General features: G+C 45.2%; 3 protein-coding genes across 9 annotated transcripts in view; all 3 read left to right on the plus strand.

Moving 5' to 3' along the window:
• mafgb (v-maf avian musculoaponeurotic fibrosarcoma oncogene homolog Gb) overlaps positions 1–5,376 on the plus strand; it is a 37,442-nt gene extending 32,066 nt beyond the window's left edge. For both annotated transcript variants that reach the window (XM_071389728.1, XM_071389729.1), the window contains 2 exons: positions 350–415; positions 848–5,376. In XM_071389728.1, coding sequence (XP_071245829.1) covers positions 350–415; positions 848–1,321 — 540 coding nt within the window. In that variant the 3' untranslated portion in view covers positions 1,322–5,376. The remainder of the gene's footprint in view (positions 1–349; positions 416–847) is intronic.
• A 1,543-nt stretch (positions 5,377–6,919) lies between these two features.
• cp110 (centriolar coiled-coil protein 110) lies at positions 6,920–20,993 on the plus strand. Of its 6 annotated transcripts, none has more exons than XM_071389731.1 (12): positions 6,920–6,963; positions 7,268–7,430; positions 8,494–8,622; positions 8,901–10,219; positions 10,499–12,252; positions 12,526–13,169; positions 16,553–16,789; positions 17,255–17,371; positions 17,509–17,601; positions 17,773–17,886; positions 19,561–19,646; positions 19,942–20,993. In XM_071389731.1, the coding sequence occupies exons 2-12, from the start codon at positions 7,269–7,271 to the stop codon at positions 20,168–20,170; spliced, it is 4,884 nt and encodes a 1,627-aa protein (XP_071245832.1). In that variant the 5' UTR covers positions 6,920–6,963; position 7,268; the 3' UTR covers positions 20,171–20,993. The 6 variants fall into 6 exon arrangements, with proteins under 6 accessions (XP_071245832.1, XP_071245833.1, XP_071245834.1 ...); XM_071389732.1 differs by lacking the exon at positions 6,920–6,963 and having other exon boundaries at positions 6,970–7,430; positions 12,526–12,758; positions 12,825–13,169; XM_071389733.1 differs by lacking the exon at positions 6,920–6,963 and having other exon boundaries at positions 6,970–7,430; positions 12,526–12,560; positions 12,693–13,169.
• Positions 20,994–21,579: 586 nt separating this feature from the next.
• sirt7 (sirtuin 7) lies at positions 21,580–26,306 on the plus strand. The gene is made up of 10 exons (XM_071389737.1): positions 21,580–22,006; positions 22,457–22,594; positions 22,859–22,963; positions 23,466–23,536; positions 23,891–23,963; positions 24,090–24,188; positions 24,288–24,524; positions 24,795–24,875; positions 25,179–25,285; positions 25,738–26,306. The coding sequence occupies exons 1-10, from the start codon at positions 21,902–21,904 to the stop codon at positions 25,943–25,945; spliced, it is 1,224 nt and encodes a 407-aa protein (XP_071245838.1). The 5' UTR covers positions 21,580–21,901; the 3' UTR covers positions 25,946–26,306.
• Positions 26,307–27,365: the final 1,059 nt, after the last annotated feature.

Here is a 27,365-nt window from a genome sequence, read left to right on the forward strand (position 1 = left end):
AGGCACTGCCACACTAACCACCAACAAACAGGAAGTGTCTGTGTGTGTTTCTTTGAGTGTCTGTTCTCACTTTCACTGTGACAGTTTGTGGATGAGTTGCAGATTTTCTTATACTGAGCTAAGCACTGCCTCCTCTTCTCTCGCTCTCTCTCAATTCAATTTCAATTGAAGGCCTTTATTGGCATGGGAAACATATGTTAACATTGCCAAAGCAAGTGAAGTAGATAATAAACAAAAGTGAAATAAACAACAAAAATGAACAGTAAACATTCCACTCACAGAAGTTCCAAAATAATAAAGACATTTCAAATGTCATATTATGTCTTTTCTCTCTCCCTCCTGTGTGCAGGTGTGTTCAGAGGGGGGTGGTTCTCGTGGCATGTCGACCACTAATAAGGGAAACAAGGCCTTGAAGGTGAGAACTGGCGCTGGACTGATGTGGACTTGCTTGTTTGAATCTCACACAGACAGAAATATATGATCATGTATCCAAGTAAGGTATTTTCTCTCTTACCTGCTACTGCAGAGGCGTCAACCTCATTCCACGGAGGACCAAGTGGTTTTCTTCTCCTTTCAGTTAAGATCTAGACAACCAGGTGAGGGGAGTTCCTTACTAATTAGTGACCTTCATTCATCAATCAAGTACAAGGGTGGAGCGAAAACTGGCACACACAAGGACCTCCGTGGAATGAGTTTGACACGTGTACTACGGCCTCTCCATGTCTTCTTCCTAACTCACCTCCCTCCCTCCTCACACTCTCCTCCCTCTCCCCCCTCCCCCTCTCCTCCCTCCCTCCCCTCCCTCCTCCCCCTCTCCTCCCTTCCCCCCCCCCCCCCCCCCCCTCAGGTGAAGAGGGAGCCGGGGGAGAATGGGACCACCCTGACAGATGATGAGCTGGTGACTATGTCCGTCCGGGAGCTCAACCAGCACCTCCGCGGCCTCACCAAGGATGAGATCCTGCAGCTTAAACAGCGCCGGCGCACCCTGAAGAACCGTGGCTATGCCGCCAGCTGCCGGGTCAAACGGGTCACCCAGAAGGAGGAGCTGGAGAAGCAGAAGTCACAGCTTCAACAGGAAGTGGATAAGTTGGCGTCGGAGAACGCCAGCATGAGGGTGGAGCTCGATCACCTGAGGTCGAAGTACGAGGCTCTACAGAGTTTTGCAAGGACTGTGGCGAGGAGCCCGGGAGTGGGGTTAGGGGTCGGGGGTCAGAGGGGAGGTGGTGGGGTTGGGTCGGTGATCGGGCCACTCATACCGGGGAAAGTGGCGGCGACGAGTGTCATCACGATAGTGAAGTCGAAAACGGACGCGCGGTCTTAGTAGCGGGCTGGGTCAAGGAGGGATGAGAGGAAAAAGGGAGGGAAGGGAGAGGAGGAGAGGAAGCGAATTAGGACTATTTAAAAATGAAACCATTGGTCAGTGCATCGTCATTGAGCACAGGACAGAATTTAATCAGGTGAGGTGGCCCCCCTTTGAGAAAATATCACGCCCTGGATAGTAATTACTGTGTTTCTACTGTTATTTTGTAACTGTTGTACACGAGGTCCAACGTTGTAATTTGATGTAATGTAGTTATGTTGTGTCATGGAACACTGTGAACTTCATCCGTGGCTGACGTTCGTTTTGGTATCATTCTATTTGGTCGTGTTTTCTCTGAAAACAATTTTTTTTTACCCAACGGGCTTCCGTACTCACAGGCACTTCCTTGTTTTGCAGAAACAGCTTGCAGAGCCATCAATTTATTTAATTTTTTATCATAAAAATGACAGAGAATTGTATTTTGTAACCGCTCATTGCACAAGAGAGACAAGATACTTTCAGAAAAGTGAGGATCTTCAGGAAGAGGTTGTTTAGGTTATTTTACATTTTTTTGGTACCGTTCACCCTTTTTTCTCCCCAATTGGTAGTTACAGTCTTGTCCCATCGCTGAAACTCCCGTACAGACTTGGGAGAGGCAAAGATTGAGAGCCATGCGTCTTCCGAAACATGACCCTGCCAAGAACCAGAAGCCAGCCGCACCAATGTGTCGTAGGAAACACAGTACAACTGCCGACCGAAGTCAGCGTGCATGCGCCCGGCCCACCACAAGGAGTCGCTAGAGCACGATGGGCCAATTGTGCACCCTTGGTCTGTAATGACGCCACTCGGGAGGCCTAAAGAGGGTGTGTTTCATCACAGGTACCTGTGTGTTTACCTGTGCTTAATGTTATGCACTGACCAATTATCACCATATTACCAATCTCCATACAGGCCAGAGGGGTCTAGGCATCTAATCGCCAAGTGTTGTCCTGTTCCTGTCTGTCTGGGAGTTGTGTACTATACTGTAGTATTAGCTATCGGGATTACATTGACTGACACGTGTTTATGTGACTAGGCAATTACTCCATTCAAAAACTAACTGAAAGATCAACATTTTAGTCAAAAATGTATAGAATTTAAATATAGTCAATTTGAATGTTTTTCTAATTTATTGTTAGATTTTATTTTGTTTCGTTTTTTGGGAATGGCAATAACATACTAACGTTACTATGACTATGAGGTATTTTGTTGACATGGCCAATATTTCAACTGTCAAAATAATTATTTAAAAATAATTTTTATTTTCAGTTTTTAAATAGTGGACTGTTCAATCTGTTAGTTGGGTTTAATTCTCACAAGTTTTACCATAAAGTTATCAGTGTGAGTGACGTTACGTATTCTTCAAAGGATTCTTTGTCTACATATGGTCACATCTTGAATTTTATAAATTACATTGAGTATCTTTACATTATTTATAATAGATCTTTAAAAAATAATCAAGGTAAAAAGTGTTTGATATCTCCTCTTTTTTGCAATTGTACCAAAAGTGGCTTAACTATTGAAGTTGATAGCTTTGTTTTTCTAGTGACTAGGCGCGTGTGGTTGTTATGGTGACCGTGAGGCTGGCGCGTGGTGGTGTGACGTTGTAATGTACAGTACGTGACGAGGTAATGATAATATTATTGTTCACTATGTTGTTGTTATGGATACGTGATGCTGTTTTAATTTAAAGCGGGTGATGTAATCGAAGGTACCTATGCTCAGCCCATATCCTTATGTAGTGGTGGTGGTTGTATTAATTGACAATGTTTATTAATACTTAATACACGTGTTATTAATGTGTTATAAACATGCATTACATAAATTACAAAGTCTCTCTGAATAGGAACTGTTTATTTAGCAACTCAAAAAAACGTCTAAATGTATAAAAACCTGAATATTCCAGATGAGTTCTCCAAACTGGGAGAATAAAGAGATTGGGTACAAGATACAGCGTATCCTAGAATACCCAAACTACTGCAAGGGCGTAAAGACTGGTATATGGCCCTACGATTACATCACCCGTGCTCTTTGAATAAGTTATATTTTTGTGACGTGATTTATATAATTATTTTATTTTCTCTGTATATAATTTATATGTATGGATATGTTTAATGCAGACTGCATTGCCGATGTTTTCCTTTGTTTGTTTATCCTATTCTGTAAATGCCAGGGAAGTAACACTGTTGTCTGCTATCTGTTAATATAGGGGCCGGGTCATAAAAATCCTCTCATTCAAGAATTATAGAATGCAAGTTTCCCATACCGAGATGGCCCGTTTCCATTCTACTGTTCAATATAATTCTGTGGGCCGGATATGGTTTGGTCTGTCTAAAAGCAGGGTTTTCCCACAGACATGAAGTTTGTTACAGCATTCTTTTGCCTGTCCAGTTTTACCCACGTAGATTCTTTTGTTATTTGAGTACTTAGTTGAATTATCTGCAACTTCTAGAGTACAAATGATCAATTCCCACATGGTTTTATAATCACCCTTCTATTGCCATTAACTAGATATCAAACCTAGACAATATTGAATATGTTTTGCTTCATTTTCATAATAGGTTGGGGAAACCCTGCCATAGGTTTTAATGGAAGTTACTGCTGTGCAGTAGATGGGAATGCTCTGCTCTCTCTCTTTTCACACAGTAGCTAAATGGGGAGGAAAGGGGGGAGGAAGGTAGGAGGAAAGGGGGGTGTTAAAAGTACAAAAACTGTTAAAGCCACAGGAATGGTTGCACTGATAACCCATCTGCGGGTTTGATCAACCGAGAAAGTACAGAGTGCTGCATATCTCGACTGAAAAGGTTTGATAAGAAAGAACCCTTTCCTTATCTCTTTAACGTTGAAACTCACACATCTGGCATTTAGGTGTATGTACTGTATGTAGTGATATACATGTAAAAATCTATCTTGATTCTCTTTTAAATGGGCAAAAAATATATATTGTTTGACTGGTGATCTGTGAAATTGTTCTGATGGAGTTTTTGGTCCTCGTAATCTCTCTCCCCCCCCCCCATTTGCTTTTGTGACTTCTGATGTTGTTCTACTTTTGACTGTGGTAAGTCCTGTGGCGTTTCAACATTCTGTGAGCAATGTGTTAAATGTTTTTGGAGAAACATTTTAATATACTCAAATTAGATAACGTAAAGCAAAAAGTGCCACCACCAAGTTATATTAGTTCAGTTTGTTTAGTCTTGATTGTTTTGTTGATTTGTTCCTCCTCTCGTTGTCGAGCACACATGAATGTTGTCGTGGTGACTATTGTCAAGTGAACGTCTATATATGCAAAAACTGGGTGGGGCTTGAGGAAGGAGGCGGAGCTAGAACTGCTAGAGCTTGATGAGTAGTGATGTCGTGGTTGGTCGTCTAAAAGTTGTTGTCAGCTTAATAAACTGCAGGTACAGTGTGACTGAGGTCAATATCTTTTATACAAAGTGCTTATCTATATAACCCCCCCTCCCCTCCCCATAACACACCACATGTTGGGTCAACTGGTGAGCATATGACTATATGACTCAGGGGTGTTTCTGTCTATGCCTCCCAAATGACACCCTATTCCCTTCATAGGGCCCTGGTCAAAAGTAGTGCACTATAAAGGGAATTAGGTGTAATTTGGGACACAGTCTGTGTGTGTCTCCAAAGTATACAATGATCAGTGAAAAGCTATGAAAAGAAGTAGTAGAGTTTGTGAATATGGGAAATATTAGTAACAAATTACCTGGAAATGTAAAAAAATCGGTGTTTTGTAAAATGTTCTCTATGGGGTGTAATACATTATTATATCGAGTGTCACAGTACTTTGTATGGGGAAATACCCTAAAGTGACAGTGAGTCCATTTCATTGTAAGTATTTATAAATTCATAACTAAATTATTGTACTTTTTTTGCTATTTGTAGATAAGTAATGCTGATGTATTGGTAACCATGGGAATTAACTGTTTTGTCATCGATCCTTTAATTTATTGATGTACATACTGTATTGTTTGTTGATAAACAGTTGACTTTATTTTGTATATGACCAATAAACAGAATTTGAAGAGGACAAACTGTATCTTCCCTATTGTTCCATAGTTATGTAGCCTGGGTCCAGATCACTTTGGGCTGTATAAGCCATGAGCCAGCAGACAGCCATGACAGGGACCATAGGAGTTGGCAAGACTGCACAAACTGATCTGGGACCAGGCTATAGGCTATAAAGTGACTATATGATGATGCCTGAAATAAGTCTTTGTAGTTAGTCAATTTGAAGACTTTTTCAAGTCCTAGGTGCATTTTATAGTCTATCCTGTTGCTTTATATTACAGTATAAAGTATTACAGTAGTCTGCCTGAATGTCTGACGATAAGGTGTTTCTTCTGGTCAGTTCATATTTATTTCAACTTCAAAGGTGGCATCCCAAATGGCACCCTATTCCCTTTTCTTTTGTGCACTACTCGTCAAAAGCAGTGCACTGTATAGGGAATAGGGTGCCATTTGGGACAGAGACAACACCTTATTTTCTCTTTCCAGTGGAATCCAGTTAAAAGTGTGGCGATGGAGGATGACCTAATTCCAGTAACCTCTCAGTGGTGGACATATTTCTGGCCCAGATATTAGTACAAAAGGGCAGAGGCCTCAGTCGCAGATCTAGACGTGGTTTATCGCTATACTGTGACGGATTGATATCTTCCTAGGTGCTAAGTAGTGCACTATATAGAGAATAGGGCGCCAGGATGCATAGGGCTCTGGCAAAAGTTGTACACTATTATAATGAAAAGGGTCTATCCTCTGTCTGCCCTAGTTCTATCAACACTATCCATCCACAACATGTATCTGACCCAGGCTCCATTTTTCTCTCCCTCCATCCTCCTCTCACTGCTCACATGACCATTTGTGACCTCTTAATTACGTGAGAAACGCTTGAATAATGATTTATACATGACATTTGTGTTTTAGACCCATGGACTTCCCGTTTACGAAAGAAAAATAGGGTAACATTATGCATAGCATATGTTGACCCATCGACCTTACATGGGCAGATACTTTATGCAGCACATTTATATAGAATAGAAACAAACTAATACAAATAAAATGTATATTACAGTGGACGTATACCTTAGTGTAGAATCATCACCATAATTGCTAAGATCAGCATTTATTTTGCTGATTCGTTAATTCATTATCAGCGGTCCAATGGACGTGCTACCAATAAACATCAGATCTCTGTATGTAGTTTTTCTACTGTTTTATTACTGTTCGCATAAATGAACCATATTGTGTTTACTCAACCTATTAGCCAGTAACGTCTATAGGTGGCAGTAGCAAATAACGAACAGAAGATTAGTTGTCTGTCAAAATACATGGAGAGTTGTAAAATACGAACCGGAGTATAGTTTCAGCAATTTCGCATGTTTGCCAACTAGCACTTTCAAAAACAGTAATCTCAAGATAAAACAACTAATTATACACAATATATAGGTTAACTCATGACATTATAGACGTACTTAAAATTGGACTTGGAGTTATTATTGTGTTCAATCTTGAATCCAAATCCACCTGGTGTGTTAATCCATGACGTGAATTGTAGACGCCATGACAGTTTCCTCCAAACTGTCAGTTTGTTCTCTCGAGGAGGCGGGTAAAATGTAAACATACAAATGATCTCTCTTGCAAATTCGTTTAATGTATTAGTTTTAAAGCCATTCACTAAGCAATATTTTGTCGACTGTTTGTAAACTTTGCATTCTATTAATTTAACGTTGTGTTGTTTGATAAAGTTGGCGCTATTTTGTTGAATGATTAGTTGACCGTTAGCTAACTTTCTAGATAACGTTAGCTGCTAGCTAGATTAGCTAACAACAAGTTAAAAAAAAACAATAGTTATTTCGTGATCATCAAATAATGCAGTGCTCTAAAAACGAATGAACGAAACATATAGTTTTGTTACAGAATGGAAGACTATGAACAGTTCACACAACGCCGACTTTACGAACTGAAAAGGAAGGATAGCAACGACAACAACAAGAACCAACACCAGACACTGGAATCACCATGTACTCGCCACGGATCATCAGCTATCCGTTTCCATGGCATACCCATCCTTCCTCCATTGGTAAGGCTTCTTGTTGCTGTATAACTCTATGGATATCACCACTACATGTGACATGTTATGTTGCCTGTGAGGAATGATGGAGCTAGTTATATGCTAGCCAGGGAACCAGTCTTTTTGCACGACAATTCCATACGGAGTTGGAAAGAGCAGAGAAGACTGGCACCCAGGCTAGCTAGGTATTTATAGTCTTATATTTTAACCTACTGTTAAAATCATTATTAGCAAGGGCTTTGCTGCGACTATATGGTATATGCATATTACTTTCTTTTTTGGGCCTTACTAATGATATCTATCATTATTAAGAAATCTATCATTATTATTATGTTATCTATCATTATTATTATGATATCTATCATTATTAAGATATCTATCATTATTATTATGATATCTATCATTATTAAGATATCTATCATTATTATTATGTTATCTATCATTATTAAGATATCTATCATTATTATGATGCCTATCATTATTATTATGATATCTATCATTATTATGATGTCTATCATTATTATTATGTTATCTATCATTATTATTATGATATCTATCATTATTAAGAAATCTATCATTATTATTATGTTATCTATCATTATTATTATGATATCTATCATTATTAAGAAATCTATCATTATTATTATGTTATCTATCATTATTAAGAAATCTATCATTATTATTATGTTATCTATCATTATTATTATGATATCTATCATTATTATGATGTCTATCATTATTATTATGATATCTATCATTATTATTATGATATCTATCATTATTATTATGATATCTATCATTATTATTATCATATCTATTATTATTATTATGATATCTATCATTATTATGATGTCTATCATTATTATTATGATATCTATCATTATTATTATGATATCTATCATTATTATGATATCTATCATTATTAAGACCCGCCTCTCATGGCAAGACAAATATTTGAGTCCCAAATTGCACCCTATTCCCTATGTAAGCCCTATGGGTCCTGGTCAAAAGTAGTGTACTGTAAAGGGAATAGGGGGACATAGACAAAGTCTGACTGTGTTGCCACTCCCAGCTCACAGGAGTTCAAAGAGAAGAGATGCAGAGACACAGAGAGGCAGCCAAGAGGACGACGGATAGGAGGAAGACTCAGCCCTCTGAGACGAGGATGTCCTACGTTCAGAACATTCTACACAGTGTTCAGGTAAATCCACATGGATTTTAAGTCAAATAAGGCTAGTTTCCCAGACGCAGATTAACATTATTGGAGAATCTCTAATGAAATATGTTTTTTGTGCAGGCCGAGGCTGGGAAACGGTCCCATATAATTTAATTGTACACTCCTGCTACTTCAGCTAACTTAATGTATTGCCTAGCCTTTAAGGTGAAAAGTATGTATTTATGTCATATGATTGTTTTCATTTCTCACCTTTCCTGTTATGGTCATGTTTTTTAAAATTTGTTTTCTGTCTGGTATTCTAGCTGAGGCGAGCACCAACACTGGAGGAGTTCTTTCAGGGTGAACCAGGACTAACGGCAGCCAAAACCACCAACCTACACCACAGCAATGTCTGCCAGGTTCTAGCGTCGCAGAATGATGATGTCACCGAGACCAAGAACAGCTTGCCGGGGTCGTACTCTCCACCAACCTTAACCGTCATGCATGATGGGAAAGCAGGCATCCTCGTCCGAGGTCCTCCCATGACGTCGACAGCCTACTGCGCCTTCACAACGAATCACCTTACAACTCTCCATAACACCACCACTGTGAGGGAGACCTTCCTAGATAAGCTGCTCTGTGACCCAATGACACCTTCTCTAGCTAGAGAGACAACCACACACACCAACCAGGTTGCTCCACAAACAGAGACCCGGACCAGGGAGAGACTCTTGTATGACCAGGATAAGACCACCAATGCTGGGTGTGTTCTGGAGGAGGACCTGGGTTCAGGAGAAGCAACGGTGGATCCTCTAGCTGACATAAGCCACCAGTCTTCGGGGTACGTGACGTATGAAAACGCGGAGGCCACCTGTGTCTTGAGTCGGACCGAGGCTGGGGAGAGCATTATGTCAGGGCCTGAGGAGGGGACACCAGTTGGAACGGGGGGGGTTCTCCTACACAACACCTCCGATACAAACACAACCAAGGCATGTAATATCATCAGCCATCCTCCCATTGATGCTGAAGATCTGGAGGAGGGGTCGTCCCCGTGTGACGATGACCTCATAACCGGTGGCCCTGCAGATGAGGCGAGCGTGACGTCGTCCTGGTGTAATGACGTCATACCAGACTATTTAGAGGAAGCGTTGGGGACGTCGCCTCTACAGAGCAACGATATCACACCTCCTGTAGAAGACCGCATAGCAAGTCATCCAGGAAAGAAGTGTGGCACTGCTAATATTGTGACTTTCCCCCAGCATCAAGCCTCATCACTATCAGACCGTCCTGAACCCAAGATTGTAGTGACATGTCCTCAGGCTGAGGCCTCGACACCGGACCTCTGCAAATCAGATCAGGCGTCAGACTTAGACCTGGACCGACCGGAGGGACCATACCGGCTCAGCCTCCAGACTCTTCTAAAGAAATCCAAGGCAGTTTTGGAACGCCCCAAACCAGGCAGGAACCAGCCAGAATCAGAACCAAAGAGCCAGACTGGAGATGTAGACTTGGACCCGGAATCGGAACCAGTGGCAGGGCCGTACCGCCTCAGCCTTCAGACCCTGCTGAAAAAGTCCCAGGAGCACCGGAGACGCCAGCGTCAGCTGAAGAACCAGGCCAAGACCTCTACTTGTCCTACCAGGTGAGAGTTTTTGATGTTATTTTATTCATCTGTTTTATTGACTTCTGTTTGTTGTGTTCAGGTAAGAGGGGCAGACGTATTAGAGGGTTTTAAATCACATTTGAAAACCCATCTTTTTAGCATGGCTTTTACTCAGTGGTTTTACTGTTATTTTAGACATCTTTTTTTGTATTAATCTCCTTTTTTTTGCAGTCTGTTTTTTTATCTCCTTCATTTGAATGTTTTTACTGTAAAGTTTGTTGTGATTTGATATGCAATTTAAATAGTATTTTATTGTAGGATCCAGGAGGCCTCAACACACCAGAAGATGGAGGAGGAGATCAGTTTCTCAGACAAGGAGAATGAGGAGTTCCTCCAGTCAGGGAGAGTGGTGGCGGAGGGAAGGAAAACCCGGGACAGGGATTGGAGAAAGGATCATCTGGGAATGGGAGTCCAGTTTTCCAGACCGCCACCACTAGAGATATTCCCTAAGGAAGCGTGGGTTCAACGTGAGGAGGAGAAGGCGAGCTCTAGGATTGTGGAAAGAATGGGACTCAACGAAAAAGGATGTCATGAAAGAATATTGAAGGAATTGGAGGCTGGAAATGGCCCTTCACATTTGGTTGGTCGAGAAGGAAACACCCAATCCCAATCTCCTCCAGGAGTGGACATTGATGCTGGCTCGGCAGCCGAAGACATCCAGCTCCACCTCTCACCAGACGTCACAGCAGCACCGTCATTGCTAATGGAGAACCTTCCACATCCTATCTCAGCCTCCATAACCCAGAAATCATTCTACCTAGTCAGGGAGAAGAGCTCTACCCTGCCGAGGCCTTCCTCTCTGAGGGGTAGTAGGTTCCAGACCGTCCCTACCCCCCAGTTTAGTATGAGCCCTATCCGCTGTAAGAGTAAAGGAAACAGTGGGGGAGGAGGGCGTGGCACCCCCAAGAGGCAGATCCTGGTAAACACACCTTTGAATGTAGACAACGAGGTGGGGTCGGTGACTGGGCAGGAAAAGAATGATGCTCGGGACCAAAGGCATCTGCACAGAGCGCCCCTAGTGGCTGGGGGTGGTACAACACCTATGCGTAGGAGCTCAGACCAGGCAGAACAGATAGCTCAGCTGGAGCTCAACCTGTCCAGCCTCAAAATACTGATCTCAGACCTGGAGTCCACGCTCACAGAGACACCAGAGAGCCACCAGACACACAACAACAGCCAGACTGATAATATAGACCAACAACACAAATACATGGACGACCACACACCTGACAGCCAGGCCTTACAGAGAACAGGGAACCAGACACACAACAACAGTCAGACTGATAATAGTAGTAACCTTACCATGGACCCGCCACATAAATACATGGACTACCACACACCTGAGAGTCAGGCAGAGAGTAACCTTACTGACAGTGAGAAAGGAAGAGGGGATGGAGGTCAGAGGTCAGCTGATAAGATGGCGGTGGTCCCCTGTAGAGTCCAGTGGTGTGACAGCGTACCTCCATTGGTCAAGGAGGTGGAGATCACTGTTACAACGGGTTACAAAAGACAAGATGGTCGCCAGCAGCAGCCTCTTGCAGCGGGCCTCGTCACCTCCCTCACTCAGAAGAGGAGAGTTCCTGACGTGTTCCGGAAGGTTCCATATGATGTCATCAAGGTTCCGTCGGAAGTCATCAAGGTTCGGAATGACGTCGTCAAGATTCAAGCATCACACAAAACACCTTTCTCCGTCCTCTCAGACGCCAGTGACAACCAGCACCAGCCAATGGAGTGGAAGAGTTATCTGGAGGACCCTGCCCACTTCCAATCCATCAACCAATCGTATGACGTGGACACGCCCTCAGGGCTCTGGCTCCAGCGAGGGTCAGGGTCAGAGGGGTCGTTGAAAGGTCATGACCCCGCGGGGAAGCAGCTGACCCCTGAGAATGGAGGTGGTGGTCAGGGAGGGGCGTCAAGGGCCAAACGTAGACTGGTCATGCACACGACAGAGGGGAACAGGGGACGAGGACGAAGAGAGGTGATGGACAGGCCTCACTCCAGTACTCCCAAAGGTAAGGCCAGCCAATGTCCACAGTGGATTTAGATTAGGATGTCTTCCTGGATGGTCATCTCAAACTTCATTCAATATTTTTTCAATACATTATATAACATTCAGTGGCTCCAAACTCAAATAAGCGTTTTATGCTGTTTATTCATTCATTATAAAGGCAACAAGTGCAGAACAAACGTTTGTCAATCCATAATATCCCTGAATAAGAGTCTGTAAATCACATCAGACTCCTAGCTAGCCCATCCTGTCTGACTGTTACCCGTCTCCCTCCTAGCTGCGGTGCGGTCACACAGTCAGGAGAACCAGCAGGTGCGATCCTGTTCCAGTCAGGAGAACCAACAGGTGCGATCCTGTTCCAGTCAGGAGAACCAGCAGGTGGGATCCTGTTCCAGTCAGGAGAACCAACAGGTGCGATCCTGTTCCAGTCAGGAGAACCAGCAGGTGCGATCCTGTTCCAGTCAGAAGAACCAGCAGGTGGGATCCTGTTCCAGTCAGGAGAACCAACAGGTGCGATCCTGTTCCAGTCAGGAGAACCAGCAGGTGCGATCCTGTTCCAGTCAGAAGAGCCAGCAGGTGCGATCCTGTTCCAGTCAGGAGAGCCAGCAGGTGGGATCCTGTTCCAGTCAGAAGAACCAGCAGGTGGGATCCTGTTCCAGTCAGGAGAACCAGCAGGTGGGATCCTGTTCCAGTCAGGAGAACCAGCAGGTGGGATCCTGTTCCAGTCAGGAGAACCAGCAGGTGGGATCCTGTTCCAGTCAGGAGAGCCAGCAGGTGCGATCCTGTTCCAGTCAGGAGAACCAGCAGGTGGGATCCTGTTCCAGTCAGGAGAACCAGCAGCTCCAGCTGAAGCAGACCCATGCAGCCCAGGTCAGAGCCCTGAAGGAGGAGCAGAGGAGACAGCAGCAACAACTACTGCAGGTGAGAGAGACCGCTGACCACCACCTCAGTATGACCACAGTATTACTACAATACAACCTCTTACAGGTTTGGGCTCAATCCAGTTTCACTTCCAGTCAAATCAGAAAGTAAACCAAATTCCAATTCCACATCTCCTCATTGAAAAGCTTTGAAGAGAATTAGTCATTGGAATTTCTGTGTACTTCCTGAATTGACCAGCATTAAAAGGGAATTGACCCCAACCCTGACCTCTAAACAATTGATGAACAGCAACAACTACTGCAGGTGAGAGAGAAGGAGGGAGAGGGGGAGGGAGAGGGGGAGGGAGAGAGAGCGCTGGACCGCAGTATGACCACTACACTAGCAACTCCAATAACTGTGACATCTAACCAAGGTCACCTATAAACCCATCTAGCTGGCACCTGTATCCCTCCCTGCCTGCTTCTCTCTCTCAATTCCTCCCTCTCCCTCCCTCTCTCTCAATTCCTCCCTCCCTCTCTCTCAATTCCTCCCTCCCTCTCTCTCAATTCCTCCCTCTCCCTCCCTCTCTCTCAATTCCTCCCTCTCTCTCAATTCCTCTCTCTCCCTCCCTCTCTCTGATTCTCGCCCAGCTTGTGCTGTTACATCAACCTTAATGTTCCTCAAAAGAGAGACAGGTATTTCAGCTTAATTACATCCTCTCTCACACACACACACACACACACACACACACACACACACACACACACACACACACACACACACACACACACACACACACACACGCAGCTTGTGCAGACTGCAGACATATGCCCATTATAAGAGACCTTGAAACTCTCCTCCAGTTTTAAGGACCAGGGAGAGATTCTACTATAAATGTTTCATTGGAGCCCTAAGAGGAAGAGTGGCTGAGTTTGGTTACCTCACTGTGTGTGTGTGTGTGTGTGTGTGTGTGTGTGTGTGTGTGTGTGTGTGTGTGTGTGTGTGTGTGTGTGTGTGTGTGTGTGTGTGTGTGTGTGTGTGTGTGTGTGTGTGTGTGTGTGTGTGTGTGTGTGTGTTAAACCCAAGGACAACCAACATGTTAGCTGGTATCCATTCCTTGTTTTTTCAAATGACATTTTATGCGCCGAATACAACAGGTATAGACCACACAGTGAAATGCTTACTGACAAGCCCTTATCCAACAATGCAGTTCATGAAATAGAAAATGTTTACTAAATAAACTAAAGTAAACAAATAAATCAAAGTAACACAAGAAAATGACATAACAATAACGAGGCTGTATACAGGGGACACCGGTACCGAGTCAGTATGCGGGGGTACAGGTTAGTGAAGGTCATTTGTACATGTAGGTGGGGGTAAAGTTGCTATGCATAGATAATATACAGCGAGTAGCAGCAGTGTAAAAACAAAGGTGGGGGGTCAACGTAAATAGTCCGGGTGGCCATTTGATTAATTGTTCAGCAGTCTTATGGCTTGGAGGTAGAATCTGTTAAGGAGCCTTTTGGATCGAGACTTTGCTCTCTGGTACTGCTTGCCGTGCGGTAGAAGATAAAACAGTCTATGACTAGGATGACTGGAGTCTTTGACCATTTTTTTGGCCTTCCTCTGACACCACCTACTATATAAGTCATTGATGATGTGTTGCCTGTAACAGGAGGGTAGCTGGGCCGTGGATAGAGAGATGGAGGAGACAGGGATGTAGGGTAGCTGGGCCGTGGATAGAGAGATGGAGGAGACAGAGATGTAGGGTAGCTGGGTCGTGGATAGAGAGATGGAGGGAGACAGGGATGTAGGGTAGCTGGGCCGTGGATAGAGAGATGGAGGGAGACAGGGATGTAGGGTAGCTGGGCCGTGGATAGAGAGATGGAGGGAGACAGGGATGTAGGGTAGCTGGGCCGTGGATAGAGAGATGGAGGGAGACAGGGATGTAGGGTAGCTGGGCCGTGGATAGAGAGATGGAGGGAGACAGGGATGTAGGGTAGCTGGGCCGTGGATAGAGAGATGGAGGAGACAGGGATGTAGGTTAGCTGGGCCGTGGATAGAGAGATGGAGGGAGACAGGGATGTAGGGTAGCTGGGCCGTGGATAGAGAGATGGAGGGAGACAGGGATGTAGGGTAGCTGGGCCGTGGGTAGAGAGATGGAGGGAGACAGGGATGTAGGGTAGCTGGGCCGTGGATAGAGAGATGGAGGGATACAGGGATGTAGGGTAGCTGGGCTGTGGGTAGAGAGATGGAGGGAGACAGGGATGTAGGGTAGCTGGGATGGAAGGAAGGAGGCAGAGGGGGGATATGACACAGAAAAGGAGACGATCATTAGTTTAATTCATGAGGGGTGCTGGTTAAGTGCCAGATAGTCGCTCTGAGCACTAATGGTCCTCTCTCTCTCTCTCTTTATTTTTCTCTCATTCTCTCATTCCTCTCTCTCTCTCTTATTCCTCTCTCTCTCTCTCTCTCTCTCTCTCTCATTCCTCTCTCTCTCTCTCATTCCTCTCTCTCTCTCTCTCTCTCTCTCTCTCTCTCTCTCTCTCTCTCTCTCTCTCTCTCTCTCTCTCATTTCTCTCTCATTCCTCTCTCTCTCTCTCTCTCTCTCTCTCTCTCTCTCTCTCTCTCATTCCTCTCTCTCTCTCTATCTCATTCCTCTCTCTCTCTCTCTCTCTCTCTCTCATTCCTCTCTCTCTCTCTCTCTCTCTCTCTCTCTTCCTCTCTCTCTCTCATTCCTCTCTCTCTCTTATTCCTCTCTGTCTCTCATTCCTCTCTCTCTCTCTCTCTCTCTCTCTCTCTCTCTCTCTCTCTCTCTCTCTCTCTCTCATTCCTCTCTCTCATTCCTCTCTCTCATTCCTCTCTCTCTCCTCTCTCTCTCTCTCTCTCTCTCTCTCTCTCATTCCTCTCTCTCTCTCTCATTTCTCTCTCTCTCTCTCTCTCTCTCTCTCATTCCTCTCTCTCTCTCTCTCTCTCTCTCTCTCTCTCTCTCTCTCTCTCTCTCTCTTTCAATTCAAGGGGCTTTATTGGCATGGGAAACATGTGTTAACATTGCCAAAGCAAGTGAGGTAGATATTATACAAAAGTGAAATAAACAATACAAATTAACAGTAAACATTACACATACAGAAGTTTCAAAACAATAAAGACATTACAAATGTTATATTATATATATATACAGTGTTGTAACAATGTACAAATGGTTAAAGCACACAAGTTAAAATAAATAAGCATAAATATGGGTTGTATTTACAATGGTGTTTGTTCTTCACTGGTTGCCCTTTTCTTGTGGCAACAGGTCACAAATCTTGCTGCTGTGATGGCACACTGTGGAATTTCTCCCAGTAGATATGGATATAGATATATCTCTCTCTCTCTCTCTCTTATTCCTCTCTCTCTCTCATTCCTCTCTGTCTCTCTCATTCCTCTCTCCTGTCTGTTAGATGCTGGCTGTACGTTACCAGCTACTCCAGAGTTTGTCCTTCCCTGTGTCCTCCTGCCCCACATCCAGCTCACGTCTAGGGGACAACACGACCTCCCTCCTCCCCCTTTCTTCCATCCCTCTGTCCTCCATCCCCCTGTCCATCCCTCTGTTCTCCCCCTCACCAGGATCCCTCCTTTCAGACCCAGACTCCCCCTCACCAGGATCCCTCCTTTCAGACCCAGACTCCCCCTCACAGGTAAATTCAATTCACACCTGACTGACTTTGTATATTTGGATCATCAGTTTATAATCAACAAGTGAGAAGCACAACAGTTAGTTGTAGGATGATTCAAGTCAGGGTGCAGGTGTGTGTGTGTGTGTGTGTGTGTGTGTGTGTGTGTGTGTGTGTGTGTGTGTGTGTGTGTGTGTGTGTGTGTGTGTGTGTGTGTGTGTGTGTGTGTGTGTGTGTGTGTGTCTGTGTGCAGGTGAGTGTGTCTGTGTGTGCGTTCGTATGTGTGTACGTGCATGTCTACAGCTACAGTTGGCCACCAGTTGAAAGGACCTTGAGAATCTTGGTGGGAAATTAATTGGTTGTCATTGACGGAATTGGTATTTCTCCCTCCTCTCTCCCCACCCTCCTCGTCTCTCCCCACCCCCCTCGTCTCTCCCCACCCCCCTCATCTCTCCCCACCCCCCTCGTCTCTCCCTCCTCTCTCCTCAGTCTCCCAGGTGTCTGTCTGTGTGTTTTGGCCCCCTGGTGGCAGCAGCAGTGAAGGGATACCTAACCAGGAGGCTCCTACGCACAGAGAGAGTGCGACAGCTGCTATGTACCATCAAGGTGACACACACAGTCTCAGAAACACACAGCCCATCATGGGATTTATGGAAGATGTGATTTACGGATGTGTGTTTAATCATTTATTTTCGCTGTGTGTGTATGACTGTGTGTGTGCGCGTGTGTCCCCCCTCCCTCAGGACACGCAGCAGTTCCTGCAGTCCTTCCAGCCCCAGAGCCCTGGGAGAGACAGCAGGCAAGACCTGGTGCTGCAGGAGAGAGTCACACTGCAGGTAACTAACACACACAGTCTCTACACACACACACACACTCTGGCACGCACAGCACAGTCTCTATACACACACACACACACACACACACACACACACACACACTCTGGCGCGCACAACACAGTCTCTACACACACAGACAGACTAATTCTCAGGAATGGTGTCTTGTTCCAGCTCCGATCGGCACGTTATGAGTTCCAGGACATCTTCTGTCTGTCAGCAGGAGACAGGATGCAGATCATCAGCTGGGACAGACAGCTGGCCAGGGACAGGGAGATGAGACGCCAGGTAACCACCGGGGGGGGTGGGGGGGTGGACAGACAGCTGGCCAGGGACAGGGAGATGAGACGCCAGGTAACCACCGGGGGGGGTGGGGGGGTGGACAGACAGCTGGCCAGGGACAGGGAGATGAGACGCCAGGTAACCACCGGGGGGGGTGGGGGGGTGGACAGACAGCTGGCCAGGGACAGGGAGATGAGACGCCAGGTAACCACCGGGGGGGTGGGGGGGTGGACAGACAGCTGGCCAGGGACAGGGAGATGAGACGCCAGGTAACCACCGGGGGGGTGGGGGGGTGGACAGACAGCTGGCCAGGGACAGGGAGATGAGACGCCAGGTAACCACCGGGGGGGGTGGACAGACAGCTGGCCAGGGACAGGGAGATGAGACGCCAGGTAACCACCGGGGGGGGTGGGGGGGGTGGACAGACAGCTGGCCAGGGACAGGGAGATGAGACGCCAGGTAACCACCGGGGGGGTGGACAGACAGCTGGCCAGGGACAGGGAGATGAGACGCCAGGTAACCACCGGGGGGGGTGGACAGACAGCTGGCCAGGGACAGGGAGATGAGACGCCAGGTAACCACCGGGGGGGGGGGGGGGATGAGACGCCAGGTAACCACCGGGGGGGGGGTGGGGGGGTGGACAGACAGCTGGCCAGGGACAGGGAGATGAGACGCCAGGTAACCACCGGGGGGGGTGGACAGACAGCTGGCCAGGGACAGGGAGATGAGACGCCAGGTAACCACCGGGGGGGGTGGACAGACAGCTGGCCAGGGACAGGGAGATGAGACGCCAGGTAACCACCGGGGGGGGGGGACAGACAGCTGACCAGGGACAGGGAGATGAGACGCCAGGTAACCACCGGGGGGGGGGGGACAGGGAGAAGAGACGCCAGGTAACCACCTGGGGGGGGGGGCAGACAGCTGGCCAGGGACAGGGAGATGAAACACAAGGTAACCACCGGGGGAGCGCTGACAAACATTTCAAGAGCATTGGTTTTTATGTCGTTTTTATTTTTGGCCGTCTGGCTAACTCGTTTTGGCAGTTAAACCATCCGAGCATCAAGACCTGTGCCAAATACATTGTTTTTTTTATGCAAGTGAACTTGTGGATACCATTTTTATGTCTCTGTGTCAATTAGGAAGGAAGAGAGGTGGTTTTGCTAGCAGATACCATAGACTTCCAGTCATTATGCTAATGCTAGTTAGAAATTGCTGTAGCATTAGTTAGCAACATCTTTCAAACTGCACACAGAGACATGACCTCATCACATGACCTCATCACATGACCTCATCACATGACCTCGTCACATGACCTCATCGGACTCTGGGGAAGTAGATAAAGGGCCTCAGCCAAAATCCTCAAGTACCTCTACGTTAAAACTACAATCATGCATAGTGCTAATCAAAACATGTGTTACAAAATATATATATACTGTACATGCATACAGAAGTACACAGATCAGCAGAATAAATCCAACAAATAGCATTTAGGTATCATGATGACGTTTGAGATATTTTGGGGCGCAATTAGTTACTTCCTGGTGCACAATAAAGCCTCCAACATGAGATGCTTTGGGGTCTGGATAGAAAGATTAGGATTGAATGTAGAACAAATATACATCAGCATACACACATTTCAGGAGAGTTTGTGTATCAAACTGTGTGTGTTTGGGTCCACAGACTGGGGAAACGGGGTCGACCAGGGGGAAGAGTTTTCTGTCAGCTGCTACACAGAAGGCCTTGGAGAGGAAGAGAGGAGTCATGATGTGAGTCCTGTAATAGAAGATGTGTCACTAGACTAGAAAGTTATTGTATATAAAACAGACATTGTCAGAGCAAGACAGCAAGTGTATGACTTGTATGTTCTGAGTTCAGGGTTATCAGTACAAGGTTAGAGTTGTGTTAATAAAATGTTTGGTTATAGAAGAGCCATACTTCTACCCAAGCTAGTACAGCCCAGACAGTGACTACTGCCCAGCATAGTGATATTATGATACTAGTAAAAGAGTCCTACTGTCTCACTCATCAACCTATTGTTCCCCTCTCTTCTTCTCCCATCAGGAGGAAAGCGGCAGAAGGGCAGAGGGGGACTGGAGCTGTGGTTGTTGCTGGCCAGAAGGGCCCTCTGGCTGGGGCAGAGGGGCAGAGGGGGACTGGAGCTGTGGTTGTTGCCTGCCAGAAGGGCCCTCTGGCTGGGGCAGAGGGGAACGTCGTGAAGCAGACACGTGGGTCTTTTCGACCCAACCCTCAAAGGGTCCCCAAGACCACCCAGTCCCGCAGATCTCGGTGAAGATGGTCTACTTATCGGGCTAGACTGGACCGGAACTGGGTCGTGTTCATTTTGGCACAGTGTAGAAAAACGTTTTGCACAGGAGAACGAAAACGAGCGTTTCTTATTGGACAAGTTCAGGGTCATATTCATTAGTGAACATTTTTTGGAAAATGAAAATGTTTCTTTTTCTTATTGGACAAGTTCAGGTAGTCCCTCCCTTGACCCAGGTAATGAATACTGTTGATACCTAAATATACACACACACAATCCATCTCACTTAACCTTAAAACAATACGCCCCTATGGGCCCTGGTCAAAGTAGTGCACTATACAGGGAATAGGTTGCCCTATGGACTCTGGTCAAAGTAGTGCACTATACAGGGAATAGGTTGCCATTTGGGATGCAGGCATAGTGTTCCTTGTTAACCAGTGTACATCTGGAAAGTGTTGTATTTTAACTTGATTGTATTCTACAAAGGCACAACTCACTGCATTCAAATGCATCTTAGCTACTACATACTGTATGTGACAATCTATTCTTACCACAAGACCTCAGGACTTGTTTTTGGACACACTGTTTGTAATATGTTAGTTTTACACGTTTTATACTATTTATATGTCCTATACCTGTTTGTGGTACGGTATTGGGATGGCAATGCAACCAAAGCCCAGAAAACCCAAGTCTAGTTTTAAAGGTCTGTTCTGAGTGTTCTGCTTTCCTACTGTTTTTGTTCTAAATTATTTAGAAGTGTTTTTTAATAAATGTTTTTATAAAAAATGTACTTGTCAGGTTGTTTGAATGTAAACTGAACAAAAATATAAACGCAACATTCAACAATTAACGATATTACTGAGTTAGAGTTCATATAAGGAAATCAGTCAATTGAAATGAATTCATGAGGTCTTAATGTATGGATTTCACATGACTGGGCAGGGGCACAGCCATGGCTGGGCCTGGAGGGCATAGGTCCACCCAATTGGGAGCCAGGCCCAGCCAATCATAATTAGTTTTCCCCACTAAAGGGCTTTAATACAAACAAATACTCAGTTTTGTCAGCTGTCCGTGTGGCTGATCTCAGACGATCCTGCAGGTGAAGAAGCCGGATGTGGAGGACCTGGGCTGGTGTGGTTACACGTGCTCTACGGTTGTGAGGCCAGTTGGATGTACTGCCAAATTCTCTTAAACAATGTGAGGTGGCTTATGGTAGAGAAATGAACATTCAATTTTCTGGCAACAGCTCTGGTGGACATCCCTGCAGTCACATGCCAATTGAATGCTCCTTTGAAACTTGAGACATCTGTGATGTTCTGTGACAAAACTGCACACTTTAGTGTCCTTTTATTGTCCCCAGGACAAGGTGCACCTGTGTAATGATCATGCTGTTTAATCAGCTTCTTGATATGCCACACCTGACAGGTAGATGTATTATCTTGGCAGAGGAGAAATGCTCGCTAACAGGGATGTAAACAAATTTGTGCACACAATTTGAGCGAAATAAGCTTTTTGTGCAAATGTAAAATGTCTAGGCTCTTTTATTTCAGCTCGTGAGACCAACACTTTACATGTTGCATTTATATTTTTGTTCGGTATAGTTTTTAAAATTAATTTCGGAGTTCTAGTAAACGTTTATATTGTGAGAACGCCAGTGGGCGCAGTTTTTTTTTTCGAAAGCTACATTTGGCCTATTCGACTACATTCGTCCATAGCTGTCGTTGGTTTGTCTGTCAGTGTGATTCTACGTCTGTGAGAATGGAAGAGGAACCAGACACGGGCGCATCTTCTCGGGATGAGAGAAAAACTAAAGAGAAGGCTGAAATACTGCAAAGGGAAATCCAGCGGAAGAGTTTCAAACTGGTCAGTGAGGAGAGACTGGAGATTTGTGTAGTCCACTGTTTACAAGCTAGCTAGATGTTATGCTAGCCGGCTAGCAAGCTACACCGGTGGCTTGCAAAATAACACTTATTGCAATGCATTGCAACGTTTAACAATGTTGAGAACTTTGGATAAAACTCTGACAGTGTTCGTACTGAGTGACATTTTCAAGAGTAGATATTGCCCATTCATGTATTCCACAATTAGTAACTATTGCATTCCTTTGCGTCATTCTCAATGTAAAATAAGCAGCTGACAATGACTACCGAAATGTTCAGGGCTCATATAAAGCTTCTCTCGAGTAGGAGTGCTGATTTTAGGATCAGTTTTCCCTATCAGATCACATGGACAGGTGGCACCTGATCCTAGATCAGCACTTTTACGCTTTATACAATTTTTACATGTAATTATCTATCGTCCCCTCCTTTCCAGGTAGCTAAGATCCTGAAGAAGCAGGAGAGTGAGCGGACACAGGAGGAGTCTGCGGATCTACTTCTGCACCAGGACACGGTACAGGAGCTGTGTTCGCGGCAGGTCCGCAGGAACCTTCTAAAGCGGAAGCAAGAAGAGGTCTGGTTGACGTGTCTTTAGAAGTGCCCAATAACAGCCTGGTCCCAGATCTGTTTGGGCGATCTTCCCAACTGCTTGTCACTTAAAACATGGCATGACAATTCCATAAGAAGTTGGCACAAACAGACTGGCACCCAGGCTACCAATAACATGGTCTAACATGTCTTTAGTGACCTGAAACACCAGGCTAGGAGATGCAATGTGGAGGATGACTATTAGCATGGAATTTGCTTTATATGTCTCTCTGTTTTTGTGCTGTTGTAGGTATTTGATGATACAGAGGACCTGAGGTGTAAAGTGGGACAGTTGGCTGAGGCAGTCAGACAGGCTCAACACCTGGTTATCTACACTGGAGCCGGGATCAGCACGGTAAATACTGGGGCTTTGTATTTCACACTATGGCTGTGCTCCACTAGTCTAAGTGCCAGTTTATTTATGCTATCATGTCAACTCATTGACAGCAGTGGAGTTGGCAAGAGCACAAACAGATCTGGGGTCAGGGTATAACTTTGTTCTGGGGTGTATTCACAGGAACCGAATGGCTAAAACGGGGAGGGACTAACCTGAACCAAAATGAAATGCTTGTTTTCATTCCAAAACGTTTTCTACAGTGTGCACTCATACAGCCTTTTTCAAACCTCTCCTCGGGGACCCCCAGGCGTTCTTGAACTTTGAACTCTTCCAGCACACCTTATTCGACTTACAGGAGTTATTAGGTTTAAGGGCCTTGCTCAATGGCACATCGGCAGATTTTTCACCTAGTCTGCTCGGAGTTTCGAACCAGCAACCTTTCCGGTTACTGGCCCAATCGGCTAGGCTACCTGTCACCCATCATGACAAGAGTGACATGTTTCTGTGTCATGTTTTGCAGGCAGCGTCCATCCCAGACTACAGGGGCCCAAATGGGGTTTGGACACAGCTACAGAAGGGCAGAGCTGTCAGGTGAGACCGGCTGGAGGACACAAGATGGCAACTTCATCATACTGCATGTAATTAAGTCAACAAGATGGCAACTTCATCATACTGCATGTAATTAAGTCAACAAGATGGCAACTTCATCATACTGCATGTAATTAAGTCAACAAGATGGCAACTTTGTCAAACTGCATGTTATGAAGTCAACAAGATGGCAACTTCATCATACTGCATGTAATTAAGTCAACAAGAGGGCAACTTTGTCATACTGCATGTAATTAAGTCAACAAGAGGGCAACTTTGTCATACTGCATGTAATTAAGTCAACAAGAGGGCAACTTCATCATACTGCATGTCATGAAGTCATCTCTCTCTCCACAGCTCGTCAGACCTGAGTGAAGCAGAACCTACTCTTACACACATGTGTATCAGGATGCTACATGAGGAGAACATGGTCAGTGAGCTGGTTGTGTGTGTCGTCGTGGACCTTGTGACTGTAGCTTCGCCCGATACTGGAAAGGTTTTGAGGCGTCTGTATGATGATTTCCAACGTGTGTTTGGCATTCGTGTGTGGGGGCAGGTGCAGCACGTAGTGTCTCAGAACTGTGATGGGCTCCACCTGCGTAGCGGTCTTCCCAGACACACCCTCTCTGAGCTGCACGGCAACATGTTCATCGAGGTAGGTCACACACACTCACACTACATACAGTATATACTACATACAGTATATTCCACCTAAAGAACTCACTGTATTATTCTGACATTTCCTGGTTTACAGGTGTGTACTTCCTGTTCCCCGGTGAGGGAGTTTGTGCGACTCTTTGACGTGACGGAGCGCACGGCGAGGCACAGGCACGGGACGGGGCGGCAGTGCGCCCACTGTGGGGGCGAGCTCAGGGACACCATCGTACATTTCGGGGAGAGGGGCACCCTGGAGCAGCCTCTCAACTGGAGGGGTGCATCGAACGCTGCTGAGAGGGCTGACGTTATCCTCTGTCTGGGCTCCAGTCTGAAGGTAAGGACAGGACAACATGTACTAACACACAGCATCAATAAAGCCTTGAAGGTAAGGACTGTTTAACCAGGATTAATAGACTCAGAGTGCTGCCACCTCACAGGACAATGAAATTGAATGCAAAATGAAATAGGACTTCTGTGAATATTGAATAGAATTGAGTGGTTTTTAGTTGTAGAACCTTGACTGACTCCTACTCTGTTTGTATGTCATCGATGGTTTGTTTGTCATCAGTGTGGTTAGACTGATCTTTCCATCTGTCTTTACCAGGTGCTGAAGAAGTATGCCTGTCTATGGAGCATGAATAGACCTGCTATCAGGAGACCCAAACTCTATATCATCAATCTACAGGTCATCTTGCTAGTACTTACCGTGATGCAGCGTCTCCCAATCCTGGTCCCTGGCATTGCCCCAGCATTAACATATTCATGATTAGTGCTAGGACAATTCTTTTTTTGAATTGCACCCCTTTGGGTCCCCAGGACCAGGATTGGGAAACACTGACTTGAACCAATAAAGCCTGTGTTACAGTTGAATCTTGATCGTTCCATGTAGTTTCACTTAGTTCTCCCACAGAGATGGGCCCTGGTCACAAGTAGTGCACTATAAAGGGAATAGGGTGCCTGATTGATGATGACCTCTGTCTTGTTTTAGTGGACACCTAAAGATGACCTGGCCACGCTGAAGATCCATGGGAAATGTGACGACGTGATGCGTCTCCTTATGGAGGAGCTGAACATTCAGATCCCTGCCTACAACCAGTAAGACCTGTCTCAAAACACACCTCGGGTGTCTTCACTAGGAAGCACTGTCTCAAAACACACCTCGGGTGTCTTCACTAGGAAGCACTGTCTCAAAACACACCTCGGGTGTCTTCACTAGGAGGCAAACTGGTTGGAACGCGGAGGGACATACCTGAACTTGTTATTGCTAAAAGTTTTCTGTTGCAAATAGTTATTTTATTTAACCGTTATTTAACTAGGCAAGTCATGATTAGTTGAATGGTATGGTGTTGAATCGGGTGCGTTTGTCCTTGCACTATCATTTTTTAATTGCACCACTTTGGGTCCCCAGGACCAGGATTGGAAACCACTGACTTGAACCAATAAAGCCAGAGTTGAATGCTATTAGTTATGCTATGGTGTGCACTAATGAATGCACCCCACCTGGAACACCCTGACTGACGCATTCCTAACTGCCCTTCGTTCATCAGGACAGAGGACCCTGTACTCAGCTTGGCCACGCCGCTGAGACCAGAAGAGGAGGACAGTTACACTCGTAAACTCATAGCTCCGCCCGCTGGCGGGAAGGACTGCTCACCAGACTCCCCGGGACAGGGTGGAGGAACAGCAGTACAAGGAGGCTGGTTCGGACGAGGATACTCCAAAGGGAGGAAGAGGAGGAGGAAGAAGGTGGCGTAGCAGAACGTTAATCATAGTAGAAATTTGACACACGATTCTCCATCTCCTTTTTGTTCTGATTGGTTGTTTTTGAAATGGACCTTGATAGTAAGGAAGACGTACCAGCAAAAAGAAGTGAGGGGGGAAAAGCTCACTAAGACAGAGCTATTTGTGATGCAGAGTATTATGATGGTTTCAGATACTACCTCTTTAAGCCTGAGGGAGCATCCTAATAATCTCTCCTTTCTGGTCGTCACTAGTTACCACAGCCACAAAGTCATAAACCCTGCCTCTTTCCACAATTTAAAATGTGATTTTTACCCCTAACCACACTGCTAACCTTATGCCTAACCTTAAATTAAGACCAAAAAGCCCCCCCCCCCCCAAAAAAAGAATAATATATATATACGATATAGCCAATTTTGACTTTGTGGTTGTGCTATCTAGTGGAAACCCTTTCTCCTGAAGTGTGCACTTGTTCACTTCCCGTCATGGATTTAAAAGAAAATGACTGGTATATGGAAACTCCCTCTGCTCCATGCTACACTAATCCAATGCTTTTAAGTTTGTGGGGAGTAGTGAACACTTCAGGAGGAGAGATTATTGGGCTGTAACCTAAGAGTCTGTTTCAATTGAATGGTGCTTTTATGGAGTTTCATAGGAGTGGTGTTTTGTGTTTGTTACATGCACAGCACCTTACTAACTTTCCTCAGGTTTTCCGTCGTCGCTGCCATCCTATTACAGTACAGCACATTCATGGCATTAGTATCTAATGACATGCATTCATTTTTATTTTTTTTAAAGCATAAACCAGGTTTCCATTCAACTGTTTTATACGGTATTACATATCAAAATATGCTTGACAAGGTGGGATCTTTTTGTGTCTGTAAAATGTATTATGCAGGAAATGTCGGTGTAAACGTATTTATGAGCAAATATTGATATAATAGCCGTCATATTAAAGTAAACTTAGTGAGAAGACCACTCCTGTAATCGCGTGACTAAGACTCGTTAGGACAGCATGCCGTTTATTAGGCTACAGATGAAATCAGTTATGATGAACTTCACAGGGGGGGGGGGGAAAGTGCACAGTGATGAGCTTGATGCTCCTTTCAATAAATATCGAGGGTCTTATTCTGGTGACATGGTGCTTGGCTGCCGTTTGACATAATAATCTCCTGTAGACTATACCAGCACTGTATCTGAGAGCTGTTGGCTAGAGCACACGTGACAATACCAGTGGGCACACGTGCGATGGAAACCCATTTAACTTGTATTTTTTATTTGGTACATGGGAATTGAACCGGTAAAAGGTATTTTTCGGTGCGCTACATTTTGTTGCTCTAGATTGCAGGAAATGGCAGTTACCGGTGTTCAAAAACACTCAGCAGCACCACCTTGTTAAAAAATCCTGGGGAGAACCCTGCATCACGTTTACATA

The sequence above is a fragment of the Salvelinus alpinus genome, chromosome 2 (genome assembly GCF_045679555.1).
Source record: "Salvelinus alpinus chromosome 2, SLU_Salpinus.1, whole genome shotgun sequence".
In the NCBI taxonomy this organism is placed as follows: domain Eukaryota; kingdom Metazoa; phylum Chordata; class Actinopteri; order Salmoniformes; family Salmonidae; genus Salvelinus; species Salvelinus alpinus.

What these genes read in the sequence shown, in the direction of transcription:
- cp110 (XM_071389731.1), top strand. Translation starts at nt 7,269, where the DNA reads ATGGAAGACTATGAACAGTTCACACAACGCCGACTTTACGAACTGAAA. An exon ending in TACCCATCCTTCCTCCATTG is followed by an intron (nt 7,431 to 8,493) that starts GTAAGGCTTCTT and finishes TGCCACTCCCAG; the next exon opens with CTCACAGGAGTTCAAAGAGA. An exon ending in ACCTCTACTTGTCCTACCAG is followed by an intron (nt 10,220 to 10,498) that starts GTGAGAGTTTTT and finishes ATTTTATTGTAG; the next exon opens with GATCCAGGAGGCCTCAACAC.
- sirt7 (XM_071389737.1), top strand. Translation starts at nt 21,902, where the DNA reads ATGGAAGAGGAACCAGACACGGGCGCATCTTCTCGGGATGAGAGAAAA. An exon ending in AGCGGAAGAGTTTCAAACTG is followed by an intron (nt 22,007 to 22,456) that starts GTCAGTGAGGAG and finishes CCTCCTTTCCAG; the next exon opens with GTAGCTAAGATCCTGAAGAA. An exon ending in GTCTGGGCTCCAGTCTGAAG is followed by an intron (nt 24,525 to 24,794) that starts GTAAGGACAGGA and finishes TGTCTTTACCAG; the next exon opens with GTGCTGAAGAAGTATGCCTG.